A 27,911-nucleotide genomic window follows, 5' to 3' on the forward strand; every position below is an offset into this window, starting at 1 on the left:
CCTCGCCTCTCCGACCACTGACGGGGGCAGAGGGCCGAGACCTAGCCCTAGCCCCGCTGAACAGCGCGGCGCCCCTCCCCCTCTCTTCTCCTTCTCCACCGCCGCCTGCTTCTCCTTCTCCGACCGACGGCGGCTCTGGGGCCGCGCCGCGACCGCCTTTCTTCTTCCTCTCGCATCTCTCTCTGTCCGACTCCTCTCTCTTCCCCTCTCGGTTCTCCCTCATCTCTCTCTCCCTAGACTGTGTCTGCCGCGATTCGATTTTTGGGTTAGGGGCTAGGGTTTGCCGCGATTCGATTTTTGGGTTCGATTTTGCAGGTTCGATTTTGGGTTTGATTTTGGGTTTGATTTCTGGGTTTGATTTGGGGGTTGAATTTCTGAGGTGGTGGTGGTTGTCGTAGGCGGAGGTGTCGATTTTGGGTATGAATTGGGGGTTGAATTTCTGAGGTGGCGATGGTGGTTGTCGGAGGCGGCGGTGGTGGTTGTTGGAGGTGGTGATTGGGTGGCGTAGCAGAGCAGAGGGAATCGGCGGTGGTGGTCGGCGGTTGAAATAGGCGTGCATTTAATTTTCTGGGTTTGATTTTTCGGCGGCATAGCAGAGAGAATCGGCGGTGGTGGTCGGCAGCGACGGTGGTCGGCGGTGGTGATCAGAGAAGATGAGAGAATTGAAAGTTAATAAAAGCCCTTATCAATTTCTTAATCAAATACACTAATGATGCTAAACTACCTCTCCTTAATCTCCGTGCCCAAAAGACCTATGTCTTAAATAATGGGACGGAGGGAGTATTAATTTGAAGGAGTTGAATTAGAGCCGTGAATAAAACTCTCCACTAAGATGTAACTCTTGCCCCTCAGGCTAAGCTAATAACCATAGAGATGCAAATAACTCTCTGCCACCTTGGGCATTAAGGTGTGATTTTATAGTTAAGTACATATATGTTAATAACTATAGAAAATAATCTTCCTTATCATAGATCCATGATTCTTGCTAATTAGAACATATAAATATTCACCTTTAAAAAAACATATCTAAATATTATGCTAATCAAAGATTCAAATATCGTGCTAATAATATTTTCTAATTATTAATTGTATTTATCATACATTTATGCCCCTTAGTTTATTCTTCCTGCATGAGTAGACTGGTCGGTTTTTGGTGCCTTGTGTACCTTTATCTTTGTGAGCTACCAGAAAACTAGCTTCCACAAGGCTAGAAAATATGAAATTGACATTCGAAGTTTGAAAAATCTAACCCTAGCAATTATCTCATTTGGGTGTCCTCACCACTCCACTAAAGTCTGATGCACTATAAGGGACTTCCATAGTTGTATTTCTTTGTTAGCTAAGTTGTCCAATGAACCAACCAGGAGAAGCTCTGTCTATGGTAGTGAAGGATGTTGGTACTTTAGATGTTCCTATGGTCTCTATGTAGCGAAAAAATGCTCAGCCCTTGCAAGCCTTGTGATGGCATGAGTGCCATGAAAGCTAGAATGTTTTGTTTTTTTATTTATTTCGTTAATTTTATTTTTTTTATCCATTGACATTGTGGGAGGGTTGGAAAAGTCGTAGCTGACTAGTATTTTTTTGTTTTGACTACGTCTGCCTTTGTGAAACCAATACTTGCCTTGTCTATGATTGTTTCCTCTGTTGTGAGATGGTCAACATTTTACTTAATTTGACTATGGGCATGTTGTTTTGCAATACATTGATTCTCCTATCATGATTTGATGGCTCTTCTTTACTGCCTCTAGTCGCGTTTTCAATCTTGTTTATCTGTAAGTAGGTATAGGTTGATAGAGCTATTTTTAATAGTTTGAGAGTTGTACAAAATCCATGAATGATTCGAACAAGATGCTAATTTTGTCCCTCAGCCTAAGATGATAGCCATACTGCTATAAATTGCTACCATTTTTGCATGCAGAGGTGTGATTTATAGGTACTTACATAAATGTAAATTAGGTAGGAAAATCATCTTGCTAATCAGGCACCCAAAGTTTATGCCAATAGTCTTTCTAATTGTTGTACTATTCTATTGACTAATTTAATTCCTTATACCACTTAGGACACTATAGCATTTTGTGTAAGCAGATCAACGTATAATATTCTACACTGTAATCACAAGAAGGGACAAAACTTCCATTGTTTTAGGCGTTAGCATCTTATTCTTCATCGACATGTTAATAACGTAATATGATGTGAGGTAAAGGTGACACGTTCAATTGGAGAAAATGATTTCTTACATTTTCTTGGGATATATTTTTTTATCTTCTTCAAAGGTTTCTCTCTTTTGTGCTCGTCTTTTCTCTTATATGGCAAAACCTTGTCTCAGGTAGAAATATGGTAGATGGAGATAATTCATGAAGTTTCCTCATGAATTGGTTTGACTGTTAGCATATGCCCATAGCTTAGTGTTTTCTATCTTGTGAGGCTAAAACTCAATTGATATTCGTGAAAGTAAAAGAAATGGGAAAATGATTAAAACCATTACATATGAATAATTACATGCAAATGATTGTTCAAGGAAAACTTTATCCCAATTCCATTGTCCTCATCATTCCCTGGCCGTTCATAGGTATTCTTTATACTTGTCATGTTTTTGCTTTAACTTACTGATAGTTTTGGCTACAATGGTTATGCAAATATTTGGGAGTAGCATTAATCTTGAGTACAATGAAGTAGGATATTTCGAATTTTTCAGTTTATTTATTTATTTTCTGAATTTTCAATTTATTTATTTTCTGAAATTTTTATTTCCAGTTTATTTATTTATTTTTTTCCAGTTTATTTATTTATTTATTTTCGAATTTTCAGTTTAATTATTTTCCAGTTTATATATTTTATTTATTTATTTATTTTCTGAATTTCAAGTTTATTTATTTATTTATTTGTTTTTGTATTTTCAGTTTATTTATTTCCAGTTTGTTTATTTATTTATTTATTTTCCGGATTTCAAGTTTATTTATTTATTTATTTTTGAATTTTCAGTTTATTTATTTCCAGTCTATTTATTTCCAGTTTATTTATTTATTTAATTATTTCCAGTAAATTTATTTATTTAATTATTTCCAGTTAATTTATTTATTTTCTGAATTTTCAGTTTATTTATTTATTTATTTTCAAATTTTCAGTTTATTTATTTTCTGAAAAATTTATTTCCAGTTTATTTATTTTTCGGTTTATTTATTTATTTATTTTTGAATTTTCAGTCTATTTATTTCCAGTTTATTTATTTATTTATTTAATTATTTCCAGTTAATTTATTTATTTTCTGAATTTTCAGTCTATTTATTTATTTATTTTCGAATTTTCAGTTTATTTATTTTCTGAAAAATTTATTTCCAGTTTATTTATTTTTCAGTTTATTTATTTATTTATTTTCTGAATTTTCAGTTTATTTATTTATTTATTTATTTTCGAATTTTCAGTTTATTTATTTTCTGAAAAATTTATTTCCTGTTTATTTATTTATTTATTTTCTGAATTTTCAGTTTATTTATTTATTTATTTTCTGAATTTCAAATTTATTTATTTTTGAATTTTCAGTTTATTTATTTCCAATTTAATTATTTACTTATTTATTTATTTATTTATTTCTAGTTTATTTATTTATTTTCTCAATTTTCAGTTTATTTATTTTCGAATTTTCAGTTTATTTATTTTTTGAAAAATTTATTTCTAATTTATTTATTTTCCAGTTTATTTATGTATTTATTTATTTATTTTCTGAATTTTCAGGTTATTTATTTATTTATTTTCTGAATTTCACGTTTAATTATTTTTTGAAAAATTTATTTCTAATTTATTTATTTTCCAGTTTATTTATGTATTTATTTTCTGAATTTCAAGTTTATGTATTTATTGAATCGGCACTTTTGTTTAATGTTTTCTCATTTAAATGCTTTCATTTAATTCACCTAATAAAATAATGCCAAATAGTTAGTGCAAGATTAGCAAAAGTAACCACAATACATTAACACTACCCTTTTAGTCTTTTACACCACCTTTACACCACCTTTTTCAGCTTTCTTAAAACCCGTGGCGAAGAGTCAGATTTCAGTGACTCAGAAATAAATGAATATAAAGAGAAACCTTACGAGTTACTTAAGGCGGGTACTTACAAAGTAAAGGGGGAAGGTTCTCTTAGGTGTCCTTTCTGTGCTGGTAAGAAGAAACAAGATTATCAGTATAACCATCTTCTTCAGCATGCCATTGGAGTAGCTAAGGGTGCTGCCAGCCGAAGTGCAAAACAGAAAGCTAACCACCTAGCGCTAGCTACTTTCTTAGAAAAAGACATGGCTAGTGAGGCCGAACCAATGCCCCAACCTTCAATTTCTATACCCGATCCTAAACCTGAGAAGAGTGAGCTGTATTGTTGGCCTTGGGTGGGGATAGTTGCTAATATACAAGATGAGCCAAAGAGTAGTGGTTCAGCTGATCATGATGCTTACTGGTTAAAGAAATTCTCCAGATATAAGCCTATCAAAATTGAGATGTTCTGGGATGACCATCAGCCCAATGCACAAGCCGTTCTAAGATTTGATCATGATTGGTTTGGGTTCAAGAATGCAATGGAGTTTGAGAAGTCCTTTGAAGCTGATGGTCAAAGCAAGAAAGGATGGGATGAACGGAGAACTTCTCCGGGATCTGTATGGCTGGTTTGCTCGTGAAGATGATTATAATTCAGGACCACCTGTGGGAAACTATCTTCGGAGGAAAGGGGAGCTGAAGACGATTGCTGACCTTGTGCAAGAAGCAACCCAGGATAGGGACACGATTGTTGGGAATTTGGTCAATGAAATCGATTTAAAGAATGAAAATTTGAATCAGTTACAGACCGAGTACAATGAGAAGACATTGTCATTGAGTAGGATGCTTGAAGAGAAAGATGAACTTCACCGATCCTTCTATGAAGGTATGCTGTCTTGGATGCACTTTAACGAGAAGACATTGTCATTGTGCCAGGTTCTGATTGCTTAATGAGTGTCTGTATGCATGTCTCTTATCAACTAATCTTATGAACTTGTTTTAATCTTGTGTTCAAAACCTCACTGCTCCAAAAGTTTCTTTCCTGCCAAACCTTGCTCGTGCTCTTGCTATGATATTCAACTCCATAACATGATTTGACTTCACAACTTTAGTTGGATCTCTCTAAGATTAGTTTACAATATATCGTGGCAGTATATAAATGATTATATTCTATGGGTTCATTTAGAAAAATCTTTTCTCATGAAACTCTCTGAATATGCATGATTTTGCTGACTCTTGTTCGTTTTCAGAAACTAGAAAACTTCAACGCATTGCTCGTGAACACATAAAGAGGGTTTTGGATGAACAAGAAATGCTGAACATAGAATTGGAGAGTAAAAAGAAAAGGCTTGATTCCTGGAGCAAAGAGCTGAAAAGCCGTGAGACATTAACTGAGCGTGAGAGACAAAAACTTGAAGAAGAGAAGAAAAAGGCAAGTCTTTTTCCATACTACGTATCAGTCTATATGAATGCATACCCAAATATGAAGTTGCAATTCTGCCTTGACTTCTTAGGTCTAAGCATGACCTTCCATGGGTGATACTAATTTGACAGATTTTGTGTCATTCTAAAAGCCAACTAGAATCTATTATTTTAGCATATTCTATATAATTTGCTAATTGGTATGCACGCTGGTCTATGAATTTGTCATGATTTATGCATAAGTTCTTATGCCCTTCATGTTACAGTTGAATTTTCAGCTTCTACTCTTTTTCCACTTATCTGGAGTGTGTGTGTGTGTGTGTTTCTTTTTCCTGCTGACATACTTTGTAACTCAAATTATAATCCTCCTAATCTTCTGCTTATAGTAGTACTCATCTTTGATTATAACGTTGGAGCAAAACTAAATTGGTGGTAATGTACTGCTTTCATATTTTCTGTCAGAATGATATGAAAAACTAAATTGGTGGTAATGTGTACAGATCATCTTTGATTACAGTGTTATAGTGAAACTAAATTGGTGGTGTACTGCTTTTATATTTTATGGCAGAATGACATGAGAAACAGTGCACTTCAATTGGCTTCTGAGGAGCAAAGGAAATCTGACGAGAATGTGCTGAGGCTGGTTGAAGAACAAAAAGTATGACTTTTGATATCACTGCTCCTCCTTATATAACAGTCACATGAAAACTCTATGTTAATGTTTCTATTGCTTCTCGTATATCATATTCATGACATCTATTGCAATGGGCAGAGAGAGAAGGAAGAGGCACTGAAAAAAGTTGTTGAGTTAGAAAGAAATTTGGACGAGAAGCAGAAGCTTGAAATGGAAATTGAAGAACTCAAAGGAAAGTTGGAGGTAATGAAACACATGGGAGGTGATGACGATGCAGCTGTTCAGCAGAAGATAAATCAGATGAATGAGCATCTGCAGGAGATGAAAGAGAATTTGGATGGTCTAGAAGATCTAAACCAGCAATTACTTGCTAAAGAGCGCCAAAGCAATGACGAGCTGCAAGAGGCTCGCAAGGAACTAATTGCGGTATGAAATTTATGATGTCTGATTAGACATTTTCAGTGTAGTGACTAATATGCTGCCCCAAGTTGATAAACTTATAATCATCCAGAAGAGTAGAACTTCCAAGAAAATGCTAAAGCAGTAAAGAAAGATTGTCACAGATTCTCTTTTGAAGATCTGCTGATGCTCAGCAAAGATAACCTTTCTCTTTTGGGCTCTGTTTCAAGGAACTGGTTTTTTACTCTCATAGTTTACGCATTTTTCTCTTATCGATTTTCAGGGTTTAACTGATATGCTGAGCAGCAGCCGTGTTAATATAGGGATAAAAAGAATGGGTACATTTTCAGTCAATTGAAGACGCTCAAGCGCAAGAGAAATTAACAAGATCTCAATTCGTGATGATTTGAAACTGGGAAACAAAACCCAAATTTTAAGATATTCATTTTTCACTTTTTTTTTTTTTTTTCTTTCTGAGGCTGGTAATCTGAGTTGATGAGAGATGCAGTCGAAATATGTGATACTGCATTGTTTCATAATGCTGAAATACCAAGAAGCTGTTTCAGCTGTTGGGCATTTTCTAGAATTGCTGAAACAATGCATTTGTGAAAAAATATAAAATTTGTTTTCACTATTTTAAATGACTATAACTTGTTCATTTTAAATTAACTAATATTAATTGCGGAAATTATCTCTTAAAAAATTAACATTACAATTTTTATTTAAAATTATATTAAATATATAGTATAGAATTAATATTTTTTTCTAGAAAAAAAAAAGTATTCAAATTACGAAAAACTGTTTGAAATAACAAACAAAGAAATACTCAATTGATAGCAGCTCATGGAGGCCCAAGCATATTGGGCTGAACTAAAATTGGTTAAGTCCACAAAACGATAGAAGCTAGGATTTTGGGGTTTTCTTCTTTTTACCCTCTCTCTATAAATATCGTTTCAGCAGCCCTCACTCACGTTTGCTGCTCAACGCTTGATGCCGCAGGTGCATTTTTCATTTATTCACTCGCAACTTCTCTTGTTTGTTTTTGTTTTGTTTATTAACGTTGTTGTTCGTTGAAAGGATGGAATTACAATTTACAAATGTATTTCAAACAAATAATTACAGTTACACCAATTAAAAAATAGTCGAATTTTTTGGTTTTGTGAAGACGTTGCAGATCACATCTGCTGCATCAATCTACACGAAAATGGCTCATCGTCTTGTTCGAGGATTACGAGGGGCCGCAAGAACTCTTGTCTTCCACCAACCCCCAAAACCCCTCACCCAGTTTCTGACTCAAACTAGAAATTACGTCAACGATATGCGAAAAACAGCCTTCGAGGGCAACATTGCTCGCCTCATTCGGAGCGAAATCCAGTACGAGCTCGACCATTCCCCGCCGTTTGTGGTATTAAATTACTGTCTTTGTTTTATTTTCATCGACAGACACTTTTTATTCATATGAATTAATTATCTGATGCGTGATGTTTTGATGATGATGAGTATTTGGGTGTTTTGGAAGTTTGATTTTTTGGATTTTTTTGGCTCTAATACGGGCAATCTTGTTATTCTTTATGGAATAAACTTGCTTTGGGTCGATGAATGATTTAAGTTGTCTTTGTTATGTTAAAAACTGTCTATTACATTTTATGTTGTTTTTGTTATGAAGTTGTTATGTTAAACATATAATATCCTACACTATAATCACAAGAAGGGACAAAACTTCCATTGTTTGAGGCGTTAGCATTTTATTCTTCATCGGCATGTTAATAACATAATATGATGTGATGTAAAGGTGTATCTTGACACATTCAATTGGAGAAAATGATTTCTTACATTTTCTTGGGATATATTTTTTTCTCTTCTTCAAAGTTTTCTCTCTTTTGTTCTTGTCTTTTCTCTTGTATGGCAAAACCTTGTCTCAGGCAGAAATCTAGTAGATGGACTCATAAGATAATTCATGAAGTTCCCTCATGAATTGGTTTGACTGTTAGCATATGCCCATAGCTTAGTGTTTCCTATCTTGTGAGGCTAAAACTTAATTAATATTCGTGAAGGTAAAAGAAATGGGAAAATGATTAAAACCATTGCATGTGAATTATTACAAATGGTTGTTCAAGGAAAACTCTATCCCAATTCCATTGTCCTCATCATTCCTTGGCCGTTCATAGGTATTCTTTATACTTGTCATGTTTTTGCTTTAATTTACTGATAGTTTTGGCTACAATGGTCATGCAAATATTTGGGAGTAGCGTAAATCTTGAGTACAATGTATCAAAGGTGCACTTAACTCGGATATAGTGAACATTATTGCTAAAAGGCATTTATGCATGAAATTTACATATTCGAAGGTTTGCTAGTCTTCTTCTCAAACTGGGAAAAGCATTTATGCATTGCCATTTTTGCTTTAGTCTCATGCTATAATCAAATTCTTCATGTTGTGTGAATTATCTAACATTTGCTGATGAAATTATTCTTTCTTCATGGTATTATTACCTTGGATGTCAATAATAATCACAAAAGTCTTGTCTCCATCTTATTTAAAATGACTATGTATTTCATTGTGATTTATGGAGTATCTACTTTTTTTCATCTTGTTTGAACAATTCTAGAAGCATCTAGCTTGTTTTTCTTGAATGAGGATGATAGGTATATTAGTACCAATAAAAAATAAAGATTTAAGAAAATGCATTGAATTCCCTGACAATCTTCATGCATACAGCCTATATCAGAATTCAATTCATTCAAAGTTGATGAACTACAAGGGGAGCAGTGGATTCGACTAAGCAGGAAATTTGTAGAGGATGAGGAGATAAAAATAGAGGTGACTATGTTTGATGGATCTGTTCCCATGAAAATGCATGATGATAAGGAGGATGTGAAGCTTCATGTTACTTTGATAGTTGATGTCATGAAGGGGAAAGACGGGGACATATTAGAGTTTGTTTGCTCTGGGTGGCCAGATGGTATAGAGATACGTAATGTATTTACCCGTGGGCTAGGCAGATTAAAAGGTCGGCCGTACATGGGTCCCCAATTCAAGTATGTCGTTCAGCCATATATCACGTTCCATAAAAATGTGGTGAGCATGTTTCTTAACCTTTTAGTTTCGATGTGCAGGGAATTGGACGATGAGCTTCAGGATTCTCTCTATGATTTCTTAGAGGCAAGGGGTGTAGACAACGAGCTGGCCGAGTTTTTGCATGCCTATATGAGGTACAAGGATAAAAATGAGTACATACGCTGGATGGAAAACATGAAAACTTATATTCAGAAGAAATAGATAACAAAAAGTGTCGTTTCTTTTTGGTATCTGTAACAAATGCCCTGATGCCTTGTCATTGTAGAAGTCATAAAATTGAGGGTTTGGAAGATGGAGAAATTGTTGCACATAATTGTTTATTAGCATCATTTCATGTTAGAAGAAGCTAAGAACCTTTTGATCGAAGCTAGTCTTTTTTTTTTTTTTCTCGTTCTTCTATTGCAATTTAATTTAGATTGATTAGTTATACGTGTGTCGACTGATTGAGAAAGTTTTGTTTATTCATTCAATTTTTTATCAGTTAGGTTATGTGCTGCTCTGTTATATGAAAAACTCAGTTGTAGTGAAATTATGCAACATTTATTGTGGTAGTTGTACGGTATCTTTTTAATACTCCCTCCGTCCCGCTATTGTTGGCCACATTCTTTTCAGCACAGAGATTAAAAAATTACAGAAACGATCACATGCCCACCGTGGGCAAGCATAACGTGCCCACCAGTGATGTGGCAATTGTAATTAAAGTAAGATTTGTTAATTCTCTTTCCTAATTATAATTGCCACATCACTGGTGGACACGTTATGCTTGCCCACGGTGGGCATGTGATCGTTCCTGTAATCTATTATTACACTCATCTGTGCTAATTGATATGCACGAAAATCATTAAAATTAGGTGATAGTTTAATAAATAGTTGCAAAATTAGGAGTATAAAATTACATATAAATTATGTAGAGAAAATTATTTATAGTTGCAAAAACATTAAACTATTAGTATATGTTTTTTTTTTAAAATGTTTTCCCAATTATATCCGACAAAGTTTTCAAAATTTGATTTACAATTTTAAGTCTAATGAGGGTGCGTTCTCTTTGATTGCAAATTTATCATTGGAAAAAGAAGGATAAACAAAATTTCACCCTTCAAATCCTTCATTTATTTTCCCACATTTCCTACTTGTCCCTTACTCATTCCTCATTTACACTACAAATGAGGGATAATATTATCACATCATTTCTTCTTATTTTAATGAGATTCCATCATGCAACTATAGTATTTATCTATATTTTGAATGTCAAACGGGAAATTGATTAATATTGAACACAAAAATATACTCCCTCCGTCCACGAAAGAACTTCCTATATTTTCTTTTTGGGACGTCCACAAAAGAACTTCCTACCTATTTTTAGACTATACCTCACCACTTATAATCCTCTTACTTTTCACTTTTCACAACTCCCAATATTAATTATAACACCTTTTCACCACTCTCAATACACTCAACTACTTTTTATCCACTCTCAATACACTCAACAATTTTTTTTTTCTTAAAACCCATGCCACTCTCTCCTAGGAAGTTCTTTCATAGACGGAGGGAGTGGAGTATAAAGTAAATTTACAAAGTATGCCTTTTTACGATAAATACCTCATCCAATTTTAAAAAATGAAGAAAAAAAAGGCAGAATATGCATAAACTCTTAATGTAAGATCTTTTAATTTACTTGTAATTATTGTGCTTAACATTAATCATATGATATACTTTGATTGTACGATGAACTGGTAAAAATAGGAAGATATCAATATCAGAAAATTATAAATTTTTTGAATTTAAGTAATACATTTTTGTGTTTAAAACTATGCATTTTATGTTTAATAGTGTGCATTTTTGTATTTAAAGGTACATTTTCTTCGATGAAATGAGTGAAAAACATATACTTTTATTATTATTATTTTTTTTTTTGAGAATATACTTTTATTATTTTGATATGATACTATATCCCATATTTTCCATCTTAGAGAACATGTGAGAAAAGATAGGTATTATAAAATTTATCCATATTTTCTTATTTCTCATTTTTTTATGATAAAATTTCAACCATAGTGAATACACCCTAAATATTAAAAACACTTTTGTGCCCTTCTTACTATTAAAATAAATTAAAACATAAAAAAGCGTAAAAAAAAAAGAAAATCATTGAATAAACAATATTAATGAATAATAAATTTTTTTATAATATTAACGAATAATATTGAGTATTAATTATCTCAGACTTGAGGTACTATATAATACTCATTCCGTCCCACAAGAGTGTACATCACCTTTGGTGGCACATGTTTAATAAAATGTTAGATGAGTGTCTTAGGAGTGGAGAAAGTGATGGAGTTAGTGATGAGATGGTGTGTAAAAATGATAAATGCACACTTTTTTGAAACGGATGCAATGACAAAGCGAACCTAAACAAGTAATTAATTAATTTTTTATTTACAAAAATCATGAATTAATTTGAGAATGAATTACGTACCTATGCGGGCGAGGCGATTGACCCAGCTGGGGATGGGCGAGCCGGTGAGCAGGGGCGGAGCCAGGGGGGGCTAGAGCCCCCCCCCCAAATTTTGAAATTTTTTTTTTTTAATATGTCTAAAAATGTTATTATTATTATATTTGTATTTTAGTAAAAAAAATGTCTAAAATGTATTAAATGCCCCCAAAAATATTTTTAGTAAATGTTGAACTATATTATCTATGAAAATGTTGTTATTACTATTATTATAGTATTTGTATTTTAGTAAAAAATGTCTAAAATGTATTGAATGCCCCCAAAAAAAATTTTAGTAAATGTTTTGAACTATATTATCTATGAAAATGTTGTTATTATTATTATTATTATTATTATTATTATTATTATATTTGTATTTTAGTAAAAAATGTCTAAAATGTATTGAATGCCCCCCAAAAAAATTTTAGTAAATGTTTTGAACTATTTGATCTATGAAAATGTTGTTATTATTATTATTATATTTGTATTTTAGTAAAAAAATGTCTAAAATGTATTGAATGCCCCCAAAAAAAATTTAGTAAATGTTTTGAACTATTTGATCTATGAAAATGTTGTTATTATTATTATTATATCTGTATTTTAGTAAAAAAATGTATTGAATGCCCCCCAAAAAAAATTTAGTAAATGTTTTGAACTATATTATCTATGAAAATGTTGTTATTATTATTATTATATTTGTATTTTAGTAAAAAAATGTCTAAAATATATTGAATGCCCCCAAAAAAAATTTACCGGGGGCTACCGCCCCCGAACCCCGTAACAGTTCAGCCCCCCCCCCCAAAAAATCCTGGCTCCGCCCCTGCCGGTGAGCCTAAGACAAGCGTCGTTGCAAAAATGGTTGCAATTTTTGGTGATGAGATTGTATGCATTTCCTTTGTATTTGGAAGAGAAATCCTCCATCAGCATATTGGTATAGCCCAGTTGTCGGATATTCATGAGCTCCAAATGCATACTCCACTCCATCAACTGTGAAAGTGTTGCTTCCTTCATACTTTGATGTTAAGCACTGTGTTAGGGCAACACACCAGTGCACACAGAGAAATATTGCAGCGGAAATAAAAATGGAAGACACAAATAGATGGAAAAATTCTTCAAGTTATAATTTATAACTTGAAGACGCCTTATGGCAAAAAGACTAAATGGAGAATGAACACTCACGTTCAATACCTTTACAAGACTCTAGGTATTTGAACACTAGACACTCTCATTAAAAAACAAAACTCGGTTCAAGAGCTATACTCCGAAATCCGACGAAATCAATGAATGCTATAGACAATGTTATCCTAACACTCTAAACAGCATTCGTACACAGATCACTCAAATGACTCGATTTTGATCTTCAGACTTCGTGATCTGAACTGAGACTTCTCCTTGGTATATATAGGCATCTCAATCTTGCTTCCCAAGGCTTGAAGTCGTGGCTTTGATCATGGATGAAGTGGCCGTTTGATAGTTGTTGGATTTAGTCCACTTCTCCCTTGATTTTAGGAGCTGCCAACAAGCTCCTATCTTTTCTCTCTCTCTCTTTATCTCCACTTCCTCCTTTTTAGCAACCGAAACTCTTCTACTTAATACCTTGTTTGCAGCTTCAAATTTCAAGTCTTGACTAGGTCAAACACCTACAAAAACAATGTGAAGAAAGAGCAAAACACTATAAATAATAAACACTAACAAACTCCCCCTTTTTGCCTTTCTTCACAAAACCAAAACAACACACTGCTCCCCCTTGCTGTAAACTCCCCCTGCATACATACTCTCTGCAAAACAACGGTGAAGAAAGCGCAAAACAAAAACGATAATGTTGGAGTACATGTGAGCATAACACACACGTTAACGCACACTAACAAACTCCCCCTTTTTGCCTTTCTTCACAAAACCAAACAAGATCTCCCCCTTTCTTCGAGCTCCCCCTGCACAAGCAATTATTAACACAGCAGTTGTCTAAACATGCAGGGAACACAAGACAAAACCGATTAGAGAGTTCAGAAAACAACATCAAGTCACCAAAAACAAACAGAAGGTTCATCAAAAACCAACTGCCAATAAACTCCCCCTGTCTCCTCTAAAGATCTCTTGATTTGGTCATTTTGCCTGTTCTCTTGCTTCCTCTGCATCTGCTGCAGCATCATCTACTCCCCCTTTTTGGGAAGAAAGAAACTCGACAAAGTTTTTCTTTGCTTTCAAATGATAGAGTTCCATATCGTTGACGCGTTGCAAGATCGATCGAAGATCTGCCACTGGTACTGTGACCATAGCATCTTCCGCAACACTAAAAACAACTTGAGAAGTTCAAAGGTTCTCTACGTCAACCAAAGATGATGATGAAGAGTGATGAAGATGATGTGATTGCATGGCAATAAATATAGAGAAAAAACAGATCCAAACACTCAAAAAACAAAATCGTTGAAATATATCTTCATCACAATTTCGAAATTTAGGGTTAGAACTTAAGGAAACCAAGATAGAGATAGGCACAAATCAAAAATCATGGAAAGCTTCAAGATTCACAAAAAACCGTGGATAGAGAGAGAGATCCCACAAAAATCGAACACTGGTAACTTTCCAAACGTTACAGATTTTACGCCTAATGTGATTTACCATGTTACCATAACATCCACTAACACAAATCTCAGCTTTTCATAATTCACACATACAAGCACAGTACCAAGTAAAATTCACTCATTTGTAGTGACATAGAGTGCATCGTCGCAGCGAACGCCGTGCCCCTAGTCTAAACTTGTGAAAGCAATCGAGGATGACCATTTTGTAAGGTAGCATCGTCGCAGCGAACGCCGTGCCCCCCAAACTACTTTGGTTTTTTCTGTGCTTTAAATAAATTATACACACACATATACTGAGTTAGTGTAGAGGAACATGTTATAGTAACAGAGATCATCACACAGGCAAAAACACGTTGCATCCAAAAGAATAGTCACTTTACACAGAATGCAACAAATAAACCCTCTTTATTTAATCACGAAAGCAAAGGCCAAGAGACCTTCTTAATGTGGTAAATCTCTCAAAATCCAAGGGTTTTATAAAAATATCCACAATTTGATTTTTGATTTGAACAAAGTCTAGCTTGATTACCTCTTGTTCCACCAAATCGTGAATAAAGTGATGTCGGATTTCAATGTGTTTGGTTCTTGAGTGTTGAACCAGATTTTTCAAGATATTAGTTGCACTGATGATATCACAATACACCATCATCTCATCGCACATCACACCATAATTCGACAACAATCTAATCGACTCAATCCGTGCCACGGGTGCGAACGTATCATCGAAATCCACCCATTCAACTTGAGTATAGCCCTGAGCAACCAATCGGGCTTTGTTCCTCACGATCGTTCCACATTCATTGAATTTGTTCTTGAATATCCACTTTGTGTCGATCACATTCCTGTCAGTAGGTCTACGAACCAAATACCCAACATCACTCCGAACAAATTGATTTAACTCATCTTGCATGGAAAATACCCAAAACTCATCACGTAAAGCCTCTTTAACATTTTTAGGTTCAAGTTTTGAGACAAAACACATAAAACCAAGCAAAGACGTGCAAATAGAAGATAAGCAAATCATTTTTCGGTAATCTAATGGTGCTCTACCTCGTGTCTTCACACCATCACTCACATTACCTATCACTTGAGAGACTGGATGATTTTTGCGTATTCTTCGAGAAGGCTCATATTTCTCACTCTCTTTTTGAACATCTGCTACCATATCTTTTTCGTTGTCACTTTGATCTTCAGGGATCTGTGATGTGGTGGCTTCTGTTGTCTCAGCATTTTCTGTTGCATTCCTTGATGTGGTGGTTTCTGTTGCCTCAGCATCTTCTGTTGCATCTGTCGAAGGGACTAGTGCTTCTACCACCTGATATTCCATGTCCTTCTCATCTGTAACACTACTCAAATCTTCAAATACCACATTGACAGATTCTTGAATCGTTTGGCTTCTCAAGTTATAGACTCGATAAGCTTGACTATTCAAGGAATACCCCAAAAAGATACCTTTATCACATTTTTCATCAAATTTTGTAAGGTATTTTCTGTCATTCAGTATGTAACATACACAACCAAAAACATGGAAGTATTTGAGATTTGGTTTCTTACCTCGCAGTATCTCATACGGAGTTTTGAACGTACCTGGTCGAATGTTAACCCGATTGTTAATGTGACATGCCGTGTTCACAGCCTCTGCCCAGAAGCGTTTTGCTAAGTTTTTCGAGGCTAACATCACTCTTGCCATTTCCACCAGAGTTCGATTCTTTCTCTCGACCACTCCGTTTTGTTGTGGTCTCTTGGGGGCTGAGAACTCTTGGAAGATCCCCTTCTTTTCACAAAACTTTGAGAATGATGCATTCTCAAATTCACGTCCATGATCGGACCTGATTCTTGATATACTCACACCAAACGAGTTAACCGTACGAGCAAACAAGGTCTTAAACACATTAAAAGCTTCGGATTTTTCACGCAAAAAGAATGTCCAAGTGTACCTTGAGTAGTCATCTACCATAACACAGACATACCTCTTCCCTCCTATGCTTTTTACCTCTACAGGACCTACAAGATCCATGTGGATTAGTTCGAAGCACCTTGTTGTGCCGAAGTGTTGCTCGGTATGTTGGATCACACTGTGAGTAGCATGAACTTGCTTTTCTTTTTGGCAGCTCTCACACATAATTTTTCCCTTTTGTGTGATTTTGGGAAGTCCATGAACTGCCTCTATCTTCGATAGCCTGTCAAGATTTTTAAAGTTAGTATGTCCTAATCGTTGATGCCACAACATGATATCGTCTACTTGTGCCTTGTTGCATTTTGGTTCATCAGCTAAATAACAATTATCAACTGACCTTTGACCCTTCATAATACAACAATTTTGACTATCATACACTTCACAAGAATCTTTGTTGAACTTAACATGCAAATTATCATCACATAATTGGCTTATACTAATGAGATTTGCCATAAGCCCTTTAACATGAAACACATTCTTGAGAGTAGGTAGTCCAGGCACATTTAAAATACCTTTACCGATGATCTTACCTTTCGATCCTCCACCAAAAGAGACATATCCTCCGTCACATACCTGATATTTACTCAAGAACGCATTATCACCTGTCATGTGACGGGAACATCCGCTATCGAAGTACCACGAGCCTGAAATGTTAGTCTTAAAAGCAGTAAACACAACATTACATTTCATCTCATCCTTCCTTACCCATCTCATCACATTCCTCCTTACCTTCTGTGATTTTTTCTTCATCTCAGCTTTAGATTTCTTTGCGTTAACAAAGATCCTCTTCTCGTCGTTGAATTTCCTAAAACAAAACGGTTGTATGTGACCAATTTCAAAGCAATAATGGCATACATACCTTTTTCTCCGTTTTTGTTTCTGCTCTATGGGAGTTCCTTCAACCACAAACTTCTTCCCACGGGTTGATTTCACTTTTGTTTTCCCAGGTGTGGGGTTAACAGCGGGCGCGGCTGCGGGCACAGCATTGAATCCTAATCCAGTAGTCTCCATGCTTCCTACAGACACAAAATCATCATACCTATGTCGGCTCGAACTCCATTTATCGATGGTAGCTTGAGCTTCGTCCAGCTGGTTGGTGATATGCTCGAGCTTGACTTCCTTTTGAGTAACCAATGCTTCAAGCTTTGCCAAAGATGCTTTTAGCTTGGTGTTCTCGTCCCTTGTACTTTCAAGCTCCTGCCCTTGCTTTTTCCACTTTCCAAGAAGCTTATCGTAAAGCTTTTTTAGCTCTATGACGACATGTATGGCCTCTTCGGTGCTTTCTTCAGTGTCACCTACACATGCATTAAAACACATAAAATTTGAATAATAATCTGAACCATACCTGTTGGAAATAGGGTCCTCTTCATTATCAAGAATTGGTGATCGCATAAAACCCAGATTGCCAGGCTCCATGTGGAAGCAACTGTTGCGGTGACTGTTGCAACAACAACGAGGATCACACTCAGTGTATCGAGTGTTGGCTCTGATGCCAATTGAAAGTGTTGCTTCCTTCATACTTTGATGTTAAGCACTGTGTTAGGGCAACACACCAGTGCACACAGAGAAATATTGCAGCGGAAATAAAAATGGAAGACACAAATAGATGGAAAAATTCTTCAAGTTATAATTTATAACTTGAAGACGCCTTATGGCAAAAAGACTAAATGGAGAATGAACACTCACGTTCAATACCTTTACAAGACTCTAGGTATTTGAACACTAGACACTCTCATTAAAAAACAAAACTCGGTTCAAGAGCTATACTCCGAAATCCGACGAAATCAATGAATGCTATAGACAATGTTATCCTAACACTCTAAACAGCATTCGTACACAGATCACTCAAATGACTCGATTTTGATCTTCAGACTTCGTGATCTGAACTGAGACTTCTCCTTGGTATATATAGGCATCTCAATCTTGCTTCCCAAGGCTTGAAGTCGTGGCTTTGATCATGGATGAAGTGGCCGTTTGATAGTTGTTGGATTTAGTCCACTTCTCCCTTGATTTTAGGAGCTGCCAACAAGCTCCTATCTTTTCTCTCTCTCTCTTTATCTCCACTTCCTCCTTTTTAGCAACCGAAACTCTTCTACTTAATACCTTGTTTGCAGCTTCAAATTTCAAGTCTTGACTAGGTCAAACACCTACAAAAACAATGTGAAGAAAGAGCAAAACACTATAAATAATAAACACTAACAAACTGCATGCCACAATTCAAATATTAATTCCCTTAACCATAATATTTGAAATATACAGCGAAGCAGGGGCGGAGCCAGGGGGGGCTAGGGGGGCTAGAGCCCCCCCCCAAATTTTGAAAAAAAAAAAAAAAAATTATAATATGTCTAAAAATGTTGTTATTATTATTATTATTATTATATTTGTATTTTAGTAAAAAATGTCTAAAATGTATTGAATGCCCCCAAAATTTTTTTTAGTAAATGTTGAACTATATTATCTATGAAAATGTTGTTATTATTATTATTATATTTGTATTTTAGTAAAAAATGTCTAAAATGTATTGAATGCCCCCAAAAAAAATTTTAGTAAATGTTTTGAACTATATTATCTATGAAAATGTTGTTATTATTATTATTATTATATTTGTATTTTAGTAAAAAAATGTCTAAAATGTATTGAATGCCCCCAAAAAAATTTTTAGTAAATGTTTTGAACTATATTATCTATGAAAATGTTGTTATTATTATTATTATATTTGTATTTTAGTAAAAAATGTCTAAAATGTATTGAATGCCCCCAAAAAAAAATTTTCGGGGGCTACCGCCCCCGAACCCCCGTAACAGTTCAGCCCCCCCCCAAAAAAAATCCTGGCTCCACCACTGCAGCGAAGAGAAGACGGTTGAGCGTCTCTCGTCTATCAGCGTATAGAGGACGATCAACCCGACCGTCGTCTATCAACGCCCTACACATTTCTTTATGACATGCGGTTTTTTAATAGATGACGGTTTTGACCCGTCATCTATTAATTAGCAAAATTCCTGTAGTGACGTAAGGCTCCAATTCAACAATCCGGCAATCAAGAATAATTGGGAGGTACGAAATTGCAAAAATTAAAAAGATAGTGATTTAATTGGCTACACTTCAAAAATCACATTAAAAAAGTGCGGAAATAGTTCATGATTTTATTTACCAAAACCCCTAATTACAATAAATATTCCAACTATCTAAAAAGCTAACTAAACTACTCTGATTTTATTAATGTGGGATCGATCGAGAATCCCACGTTAATAAAGAATAGAGAATTAATCTCTACTGTTAGATCAAACAAATCAAACGGCTCAAAGTAATTCGAAACAATTAAAAAATAAAACTGTCAAAACGCGTGAAGATTAAATAGAGCGAGAATTTACAGATCATAGGGGGTAATTGGGAATTTAACATACATTAGTAAATACGGTAAATCTGAAAACATCTTTCATCTTCGACTTTGACGCTTCCACTGTTCCCACAAAACCTTTGGAATGGTAGTGAAATGGGGTTTCGTCGGCCCAATTCTTTGAAATCAGTTTTGAGTTAATTTGTAGAAAGCAGGATGACTACATTAATTTTAATTTTACAATAAATGGTTTGCTTATTTTATTGCAATATATATTCAACTTCATGATATAATATACTTATTTCTTGTATCTAAAAAAATTACAATAAATAAACTATGATGCATACAATTAAAAAAATAAACTATGATGAATATATAATATATTTATTTACGAGTTAAATGACCTGGGTTCCAAAATTACAAGTTATATAACATAAAATATTACTTGATAATGTTTTGTTCATTATATTTGATTGAAAATTTCCTATATTTAATGTAAAACTTTTCGAATAAGCTTAACAAAATTATGAACATCTAAATAAAATATTTGAATTTATTAATATCTGATTGAGAATTGTAAAAATACTTAACGTACAACATTTCGAACAAGCGTGCAAAATGTTACGAATATCTAAATAAAATGTTTGAATTTTACTTGCTTACGTTAAATATTTAACATAAAATATTTTCAACAAACGCAAAAAAAAATACCGAACATCTAAATAAAATTTTTGATTTTTTTTCTCACAAAAAATATTAAATATAGAACTTTTTGAATAAGCGTAACAAAATTAGGAACATCTAAACAAAATATTCGAATTTTTCTTATTGACATAAAATATTTTAAATAAGCGTAAAAAAGAGAACAATTTTTCTAAATTCTACAAAATTTGATACTTAAATAATATATTTTACTTACAATAAATGAAATAAATAACAAGGCTTATTAAAATCATAAAAAATAAAAACATATAAAACGAAGAACATTAATGTTTCAGAAAACTACATATTTCAATAACAAAAACATAATTATGAATAGAAAAAAGCATAATAAAAAAATACAATAAAAATGTTAAAACTATATAAAAATAATAATTACCTTTATCCATCTTCACATATACCAACGATTGCAGAGTAATTAAAGAATTAATTTTCTGTCATTCTAAGAAACGTACATACAAAAAACAAATCGAGATATAATACTTAAACAAGGTATAACAAAGATATGATTAAAACTATCCAAAATTAAAAAAGATTCGGTCAAACCCAAACACTAATAAACGGTTACATAAAAAGATGATTTACCTAATTAACCTTTTCGAAATTATAGTAATTAAAAATCAAATTATGTATGAACCGTAGGATTATTAAGATCTAAGGGTTAGAATTTATTCTCTATTCTAAAAAAAGATGTCATTCTCCATGAATCTTCTCCCTATATATATAATTTCAATAACTACAAAATACTATCAAAAATTAAGAAGAAAAAAAATACTCTTTCGTTCGATTTGTAATGAGTTATTCCAGATTGTCCAAGACCGACAGCTTAATTATTTTTTAATAATACTCCATCCGTCCCACGAATCTTGACACGTATTCCTTTTTAAGCCGTCCCACGAATCTTGACACATTTCTAAATAAGCTAATAATTATTATCTTCTCTCTCCTATTTTATCACTTTTATTATCTTCTCTCTCTTACTTTATCACTTTTATATTTTATTATAACTACACATTTAAAACACTAATCAACAACTTTTTAATTTCCGTGCCGAAACCAAACGTGTCAAGATTCGTGGGACAGATGGAATAGATAATAGTATATATTGTATGAGTTGGAGTTTGGGTCTCATATAAATGTGTGGAGGGAAATAAAGTGTTATAAGGACCATACAGCAATAAATAAAAATGGAAATGATATTGTGGACAGATTAAAATGATAAAAATGGAAACGATATCTGGACGTAGGAAGTATGTTAGTAGATTTTTATAATATCATCCATATTTTAAAAAAATATATAAACTTTTCTATTATTATGTAGAAATTTAGTACTCAATTACTTGGATGAGAATATCGAAAATGTACGTGTGCACAATTTTTTACAATTTTAAGAAAGATTTACGCCTAAAAAAAATTAAGAAAGATTTATAATAATAAATTACTTGGATGATAGTTTGACAAAGTATGCGTACATGAATCGTAATTTATAATTTTAAAAACAATTTAATATTTATTGAGTTAGTGTTTTTAAAAATAAATTTAATATATACTCCCTCCTATTCTAATTATATGTCGTTTTGGTGATTTACATTAATTTTATAATATAAGTCGTTTTGTTATAATATACCACAATTAACCTCGCTTATTAAGTAGATATTAATTGGATATAGAAAGATACAAGTCAATAATAAGTGCATCCATTTTAAATTCCACCGTTTGTTTTCTCGTGAGATGTATTTAACCTTAATTAGCTGTTATTAATTAGGGTTAAATTAGGTAATTTTTTTATTTATTAATATGTGTGTCAAAGCTTAGAAAGACTTATATTTTGAATAGGAGAGAGTATAATATAATATAATATATGCATTATATGTTTGAATTAATTAAATTACTCCTAATTAATATCTCAATTATTAGTCCTCCGTCCACGAAAAAAATGAAAAAGTGCTATACTTAAGAGATATTCCCTCCGTCCCACTATTGTTGTTTCTGATGAGTAAACTCTCAACACATCAAAGAAAAGATATGAAGAAGAAGAAGAATGGAGCTAAGACCTGAGTATCACAAAGCAGAAAAGCCAGAATTGAACTTGTATTGATTTTTCAGATAAAGATAATGTGTTACAAATGACGATGATTCCTCTATATATAAGGATAAATTACAAGGAGGGTATAAAAGTAAAATCTATCTTCACACACTCCGCATGTATTCCTGGCTTCCGCACTCTAATCGGCCTTCACATTTCTCCTCCAACTGATTCTACAAGCCCCAAAGCATAACATCAACTTGTTCCTGGTCCTCTAGTGGTCTTGGCTGAGAAGCGAGTCAACGACCTCGTATCATGTGGAAGAACAATATAAATCTTGATAGAATATATATAAGATTTGGAATGTGACCGCAGCATTATGAGACCGAGACCGAGTAGGTCCTCTCAATTTTCGGACTTAAGTGCCACTATGGCATTTGGTAAAACCGTCCTCTCTTCTGATTCAGGATTCTCTCGGGGTGCCACCATGGCACCTAGACCATTCTCCTATTTCATTTAGCGGACGTTCTCAAGGTTTTTAAATAAGAGTGCCATCGTGGCACTAGATCAATGTTACCACCGTGGTCCAGGTCTTGTAAGTTTGTTACTTTCCTTAAAGTTATGGTATCTTGCCACCGTGGCAAGTCTCATGACCTGTTTTTGCTCCTCAAGTTCAATAAGATATCCTTTTATCTTTTTCCACTTCTTTTCTGTAATGAGGCCAAGAGCGCCTAAACCTGATATTTCTTCTCTGGCACCATAAAACCCATATGAGGTTAGATTAGATATTAAGGATTTGGAGAGGACGGGCTGATGCAGGATTCACTCCTCATCAGTTTCCAAAACTTTTAGGCACGACAATTAAGAAGAAAATGGAAATTGGGGAAAAGTGATAGGATTCGCGCCTTTTAAATGATTAATTATTACTTCCTCTATCCCGAGAAGCTTGAGCAGTATTCCTTCTCGAGTTGTCTCGTGAAGCTTGAGCACTTTTCTTATATGATAATTTTTTTTATAATTCATTTTTTCACTTTTTCACCTACCACACTTAACACACAAAATACTAATTCCTTAAAATTCGTGTCGAAAAGAAATTGCTCAAACTTGGCGGGACGGGAGAAGTATCTTTTATGAAAATGAGACAACGCAAAATGATAAGTGAGACAATAATAATGAGACAAAGAGAGTAATTAATCAAAATATATTTGCCCGGCGGCTATATTTTGCCTATTATAATATATATAAAATGTTAGTTAGAGCACCCACAATGGGGGCTCAATAGACGGTGCGAGCCCCCATTTATTGCACCCCTCCCCAATGCCGCGCGTGTCTTCACGCCTGTAAAAAAAAAAATTTGCAAAATTAAAAATTTGAGAGCCGTTGGGGGACAGCCGTTGCTCAACGGCTGTCTCCCCTTTATTTTATTTTTAATTCAATATTCATCTATATATACCCCAACCCCAATTCATTCTTCATTCATATATCCTACTCAATTCACTCTTTTCCTTCCCCTTTTTCTTCAAAAAAATGTCATCATCCACTAATTCTTCAAATCAATATTCCTCAAATTCTTCATCAGACGAAGAAATTCATGTCGATCCTGCACAACTTCCTCCTCTTCCCGACCCTACATCCCGATTTATTTTTTATGAGATGTGCTGTGAATTTCATGCAAGTGGCGAGTTCTTATCGTTTCGAGCCTCCTCCGCTACCGAAGAAGAAGCGGAGAGTTGTTGTCCGTGATCGTGAAGGTGGAGCCGAGCGCCTCCATCGTGATTATTTTGCTCGTAGATTTAATTATTTCGAAAATAATGTACTCCCTTCGTCTCACAAAAACATGAACGTTTTTTCATTTTGGGGTGTCTCACAAAAACATGAACATTTCCATTTTAGTACATCATGGCCCACAACTACTTTTCCTTAATTAATTCATTACTCTCACAACACCTTTTAAAGTGTGACCCATTTTCCACTTAGTTTAACTCTCAACTAACATTTCTTAAAACCCATGCATTTCTCTTTGTTCATGTTTTTGTGAGACGGAGGGAGTAATATTTTAATATTTTTCATTTTTTTAAATTTGTAATGTTTAGGTTTTTAATATTAATGAAATTTAAGTTATTAAATTTAAAAGTTGTCGATTTTTTAATTAAAAACAAGAATAAAAGTAAATAGAAAATAAAAATTAAATTTAGAGAGTCAATGGTGGGCTCTCCCATTGTGGAGAGTGGGTGCAATAGAAGTGGGGACCACAATTGTGCACCCACCTTGGCTCACCATTGTGGATGCTCTTAGTCACCCGCCATGAACATTGGCGCCATACACATAATTGAATTTAAAAAAAATAAAAACCTCTCAAAATCTGGGGAATTAAAATAATCCTCACTTGTGCATTTCAACGAACAAGTACCAATCATCAGTCGATGATAAAAATCACCCTGATTTCTAACTAACTGTTTAACTTTGGATTGAAAATGAGCTGGATTTGGGCGGCGGCGGCGGCAGCAGCAGCAGCAGCGATCCCATTATTCCTCAACCTCCTTCATCTATGGCGGAACCTCTCGAACAAGAAGAAGAAGCTCCCTCCCGGCCCGAAAGGCCTTCCAATCATCGGCCATTTCAACCTACTAAGCAGCAATCCTCACCAAGATCTTCACCGTCTAGCCCGCAAGCACGGCCCGATCATGTACACGCGCTTCGGCTCCATCCCGACCATCATCGTCACGTTCCCCGCCGCCGCCGAGCTCTTCTTGAAGACCCACGACCTCGTCTTCGCCGACCGCCCGCACCACGAGGCCGCCTACTACCTCGGCTACGAGCAGCGCAACATTGTCTTCGGGCTACGGTCCCTACTGGCGCAACATGCGCAAGCTCTGCACGCTCGAGCTCCTCAGCGCCCTTAAGATCGCGCAGTTCGCGCTGGTGAGGACGACGGAGCTCGGGATCCTGGTGGCCTCGCTGAGGGAGGCGGCGGCGGCGCGTGAGGCTGTGGATATGGGCGTCAGGATCGCGTCGGCGAGCGCTGATTTGATCAGCTTGATGGTGTTCGGGGGCAGGTTCGCGGAGTGGGAATTGGACGGCGCGAGGTTTAAGGAGGTGATGACGGTGGCGGTGGCGGAGGGCGCGGCATTCAACCTCGGCAACTACTTCCCGTCGCTGAGGTGGATGGATCTTCAGGGCTCGGCGCGGCGGCTGAAGAAGCTGAGCGCTATCTTCGATGCGTTCCTCGAGAGGATCATCGACGATCACGAGCGGAAGGAGGAGAGGAGCCTCGATTTTGTCGATACGATCATGGCGATTCACGACTCCGGCAAGGCCGGGTTCGAGTTCGACCGCCGGCATGTCAAGGCCGTGTTGCTGGTAATTTGATTTAACCTCTTAATTTCCAGTTCACCGTTAGATATTACTCCCTTCGTCCACGAAATTTATGCCACAATTTCTTTTTCCGTCCGTGCATAAAAAATATGCCATATCCATTTTTAATAATGTGGTCCATATCACTCCATTCAGTGGGACCCTTACTCCACTACCAACTTACTCACATGTTATTAAAAAATCGTGCCAAAAACAATGTGGCATAAATTTCTAGATAGAGGGAGTATATATTCTATATATATATATATATATATATATAAAGGAATTCAAATAAAAACCTTCTTATCACAATAACGCGAGAATATTTGCATAGAATGTATAAACTACTTGCACAAATTCGACAATTACTACTCATGTTCACTATAACAAAAGTTTCCATTAATGACTTGGTAACTAATATTCGTGTCATAAGAATTAATGATATTTAAAAGTGTAACTATTAGTGACTAGCTACATCATTAAATATCACTAATTTTTGTGACACGCATAATAGGTATAAAGCCTTATGTCACTAATAAAAACTTTTGTTGTAATTGAGGATCGAATTCGATCCACCACTGTTATATTATGGCATACTCCCTCCATTTTAAAAAATGTCGCATGCCTTCAAAACACACATTTTAAGAAAGTAAATAATTTTTTCACCAAAGAGAACATTAGTTAAAAAGTGTGGGGACCATTAAAATATGATAAATTTTTTTCTTCTTCTTCTTTTCTAATGTTAAACTTACAACTAAAGAGAATACACACTAATAGAACACTTAGAGGGTGTTTGGCTTTAAAAGAGCTTATAAGTTGTTTAGGAACTTATAAGCTCCTTAAAAGTATTTGACAAAATAAGCTACTAAAGAGCTTATAAGTTGTAAAAAATAAGCTCTAAAAGTTTATAATCTCCCCAAAAAATAAGTTCATGTACTCAAATAAGTTCATTTACTCCAACTTATTTTCTCATTATCTTATAAGCAATATTAATTTTACAAAAGTAACTCAACTATATACTCCGGTCCTCCGTCCGCGATATCGTTTCCACTTTCATTTATAGAAGCAGGGTCCACAAACTTCCACTCACAATAATAGTGGGACCCAAACTCCACTTACTACATATCCACTACTATCCACCACTTTTCTTAAAACCCGCGCTGTCCACAATGTAAAAACGATATCACGGACAGAGGGAGTATGATTTTTTATTTTCATCATATATCATTCTAATTTCATATCTTTTCGATTTTGTCTCTCTAACTATGACTCAACTCCAATTAAAACTTTAAATTCTTCCCCCTATCAAATGTTGTGGTATAGGATATGCTGATTGCGGGAATAGACACTTCGTCAGCAGCTGTAGAATGGACACTCTCTGACCTAATCAGACATCCAACAGAAATGAAGAAACTCCAGAAAGATCTAGAAGAAATCGTGGGGCCAAACCAAATGGTGGATGAATCTCATCTCCCCAGCCTAAAATACCTTGATTGTGTGATCAAAGAATCAATGAGGCTCCACCCCGTCGGCCCGTTGCTCATCCACCAGGCCACGGAGGACTGCGAGGTCCACGGCTTCCACATACCGAACAAATCCCGAGTTCTCGTGAATGTCTGGGCCATCGGGAGGGACCCCGATGCCTGGACTGACCCCGAGACATTTGCTCCCGAGAGATTTCTCGGGAGCAAAGTGGATCTCCGGGGTCGAGATTTTCAACTCATACCCTTCGGATCGGGTAGACGGGGCTGCCCCGGGTTGCAATTAGGGTTAACCGTGGTTCAATTGATGGTGGCGCAATTGGTTCATTGCTTTGATTGGGAGCTCCCTAATGGATTGGTGCCCACGGAATTAGACATGTCTGAGAAATTTGTATATTTTCTTTAG

General features: G+C 35.1%; 1 protein-coding gene and 2 pseudogenes across 1 annotated transcript; all 3 read left to right on the plus strand.

The window, feature by feature from the left end:
* Positions 1-1,351: 1,351 nt before the first annotated feature.
* LOC131024745 (factor of DNA methylation 1-like) lies at positions 1,352-6,836 on the plus strand (annotated as a pseudogene).
* A 544-nt stretch (positions 6,837-7,380) lies between these two features.
* LOC130984918 (uncharacterized protein At2g39795, mitochondrial-like) lies at positions 7,381-10,108 on the plus strand. Its single transcript, XM_057907618.1, has 4 exons — positions 7,381-7,477; positions 7,644-7,883; positions 9,198-9,517; positions 9,596-10,108. Exons 1-4 carry the CDS (start codon positions 7,469-7,471, stop codon positions 9,756-9,758), a joined length of 732 nt encoding a protein of 243 aa, XP_057763601.1. The 5' UTR covers positions 7,381-7,468; the 3' UTR covers positions 9,759-10,108.
* Positions 10,109-25,144: 15,036 nt separating this feature from the next.
* On the plus strand, positions 25,145-27,911 carry LOC131024746 (cytochrome P450 71AU50-like; annotated as a pseudogene).

Source organism: Salvia miltiorrhiza, chromosome 5 (genome assembly GCF_028751815.1).
Source record: "Salvia miltiorrhiza cultivar Shanhuang (shh) chromosome 5, IMPLAD_Smil_shh, whole genome shotgun sequence".
NCBI lineage: Eukaryota > Viridiplantae > Streptophyta > Magnoliopsida > Lamiales > Lamiaceae > Salvia > Salvia miltiorrhiza.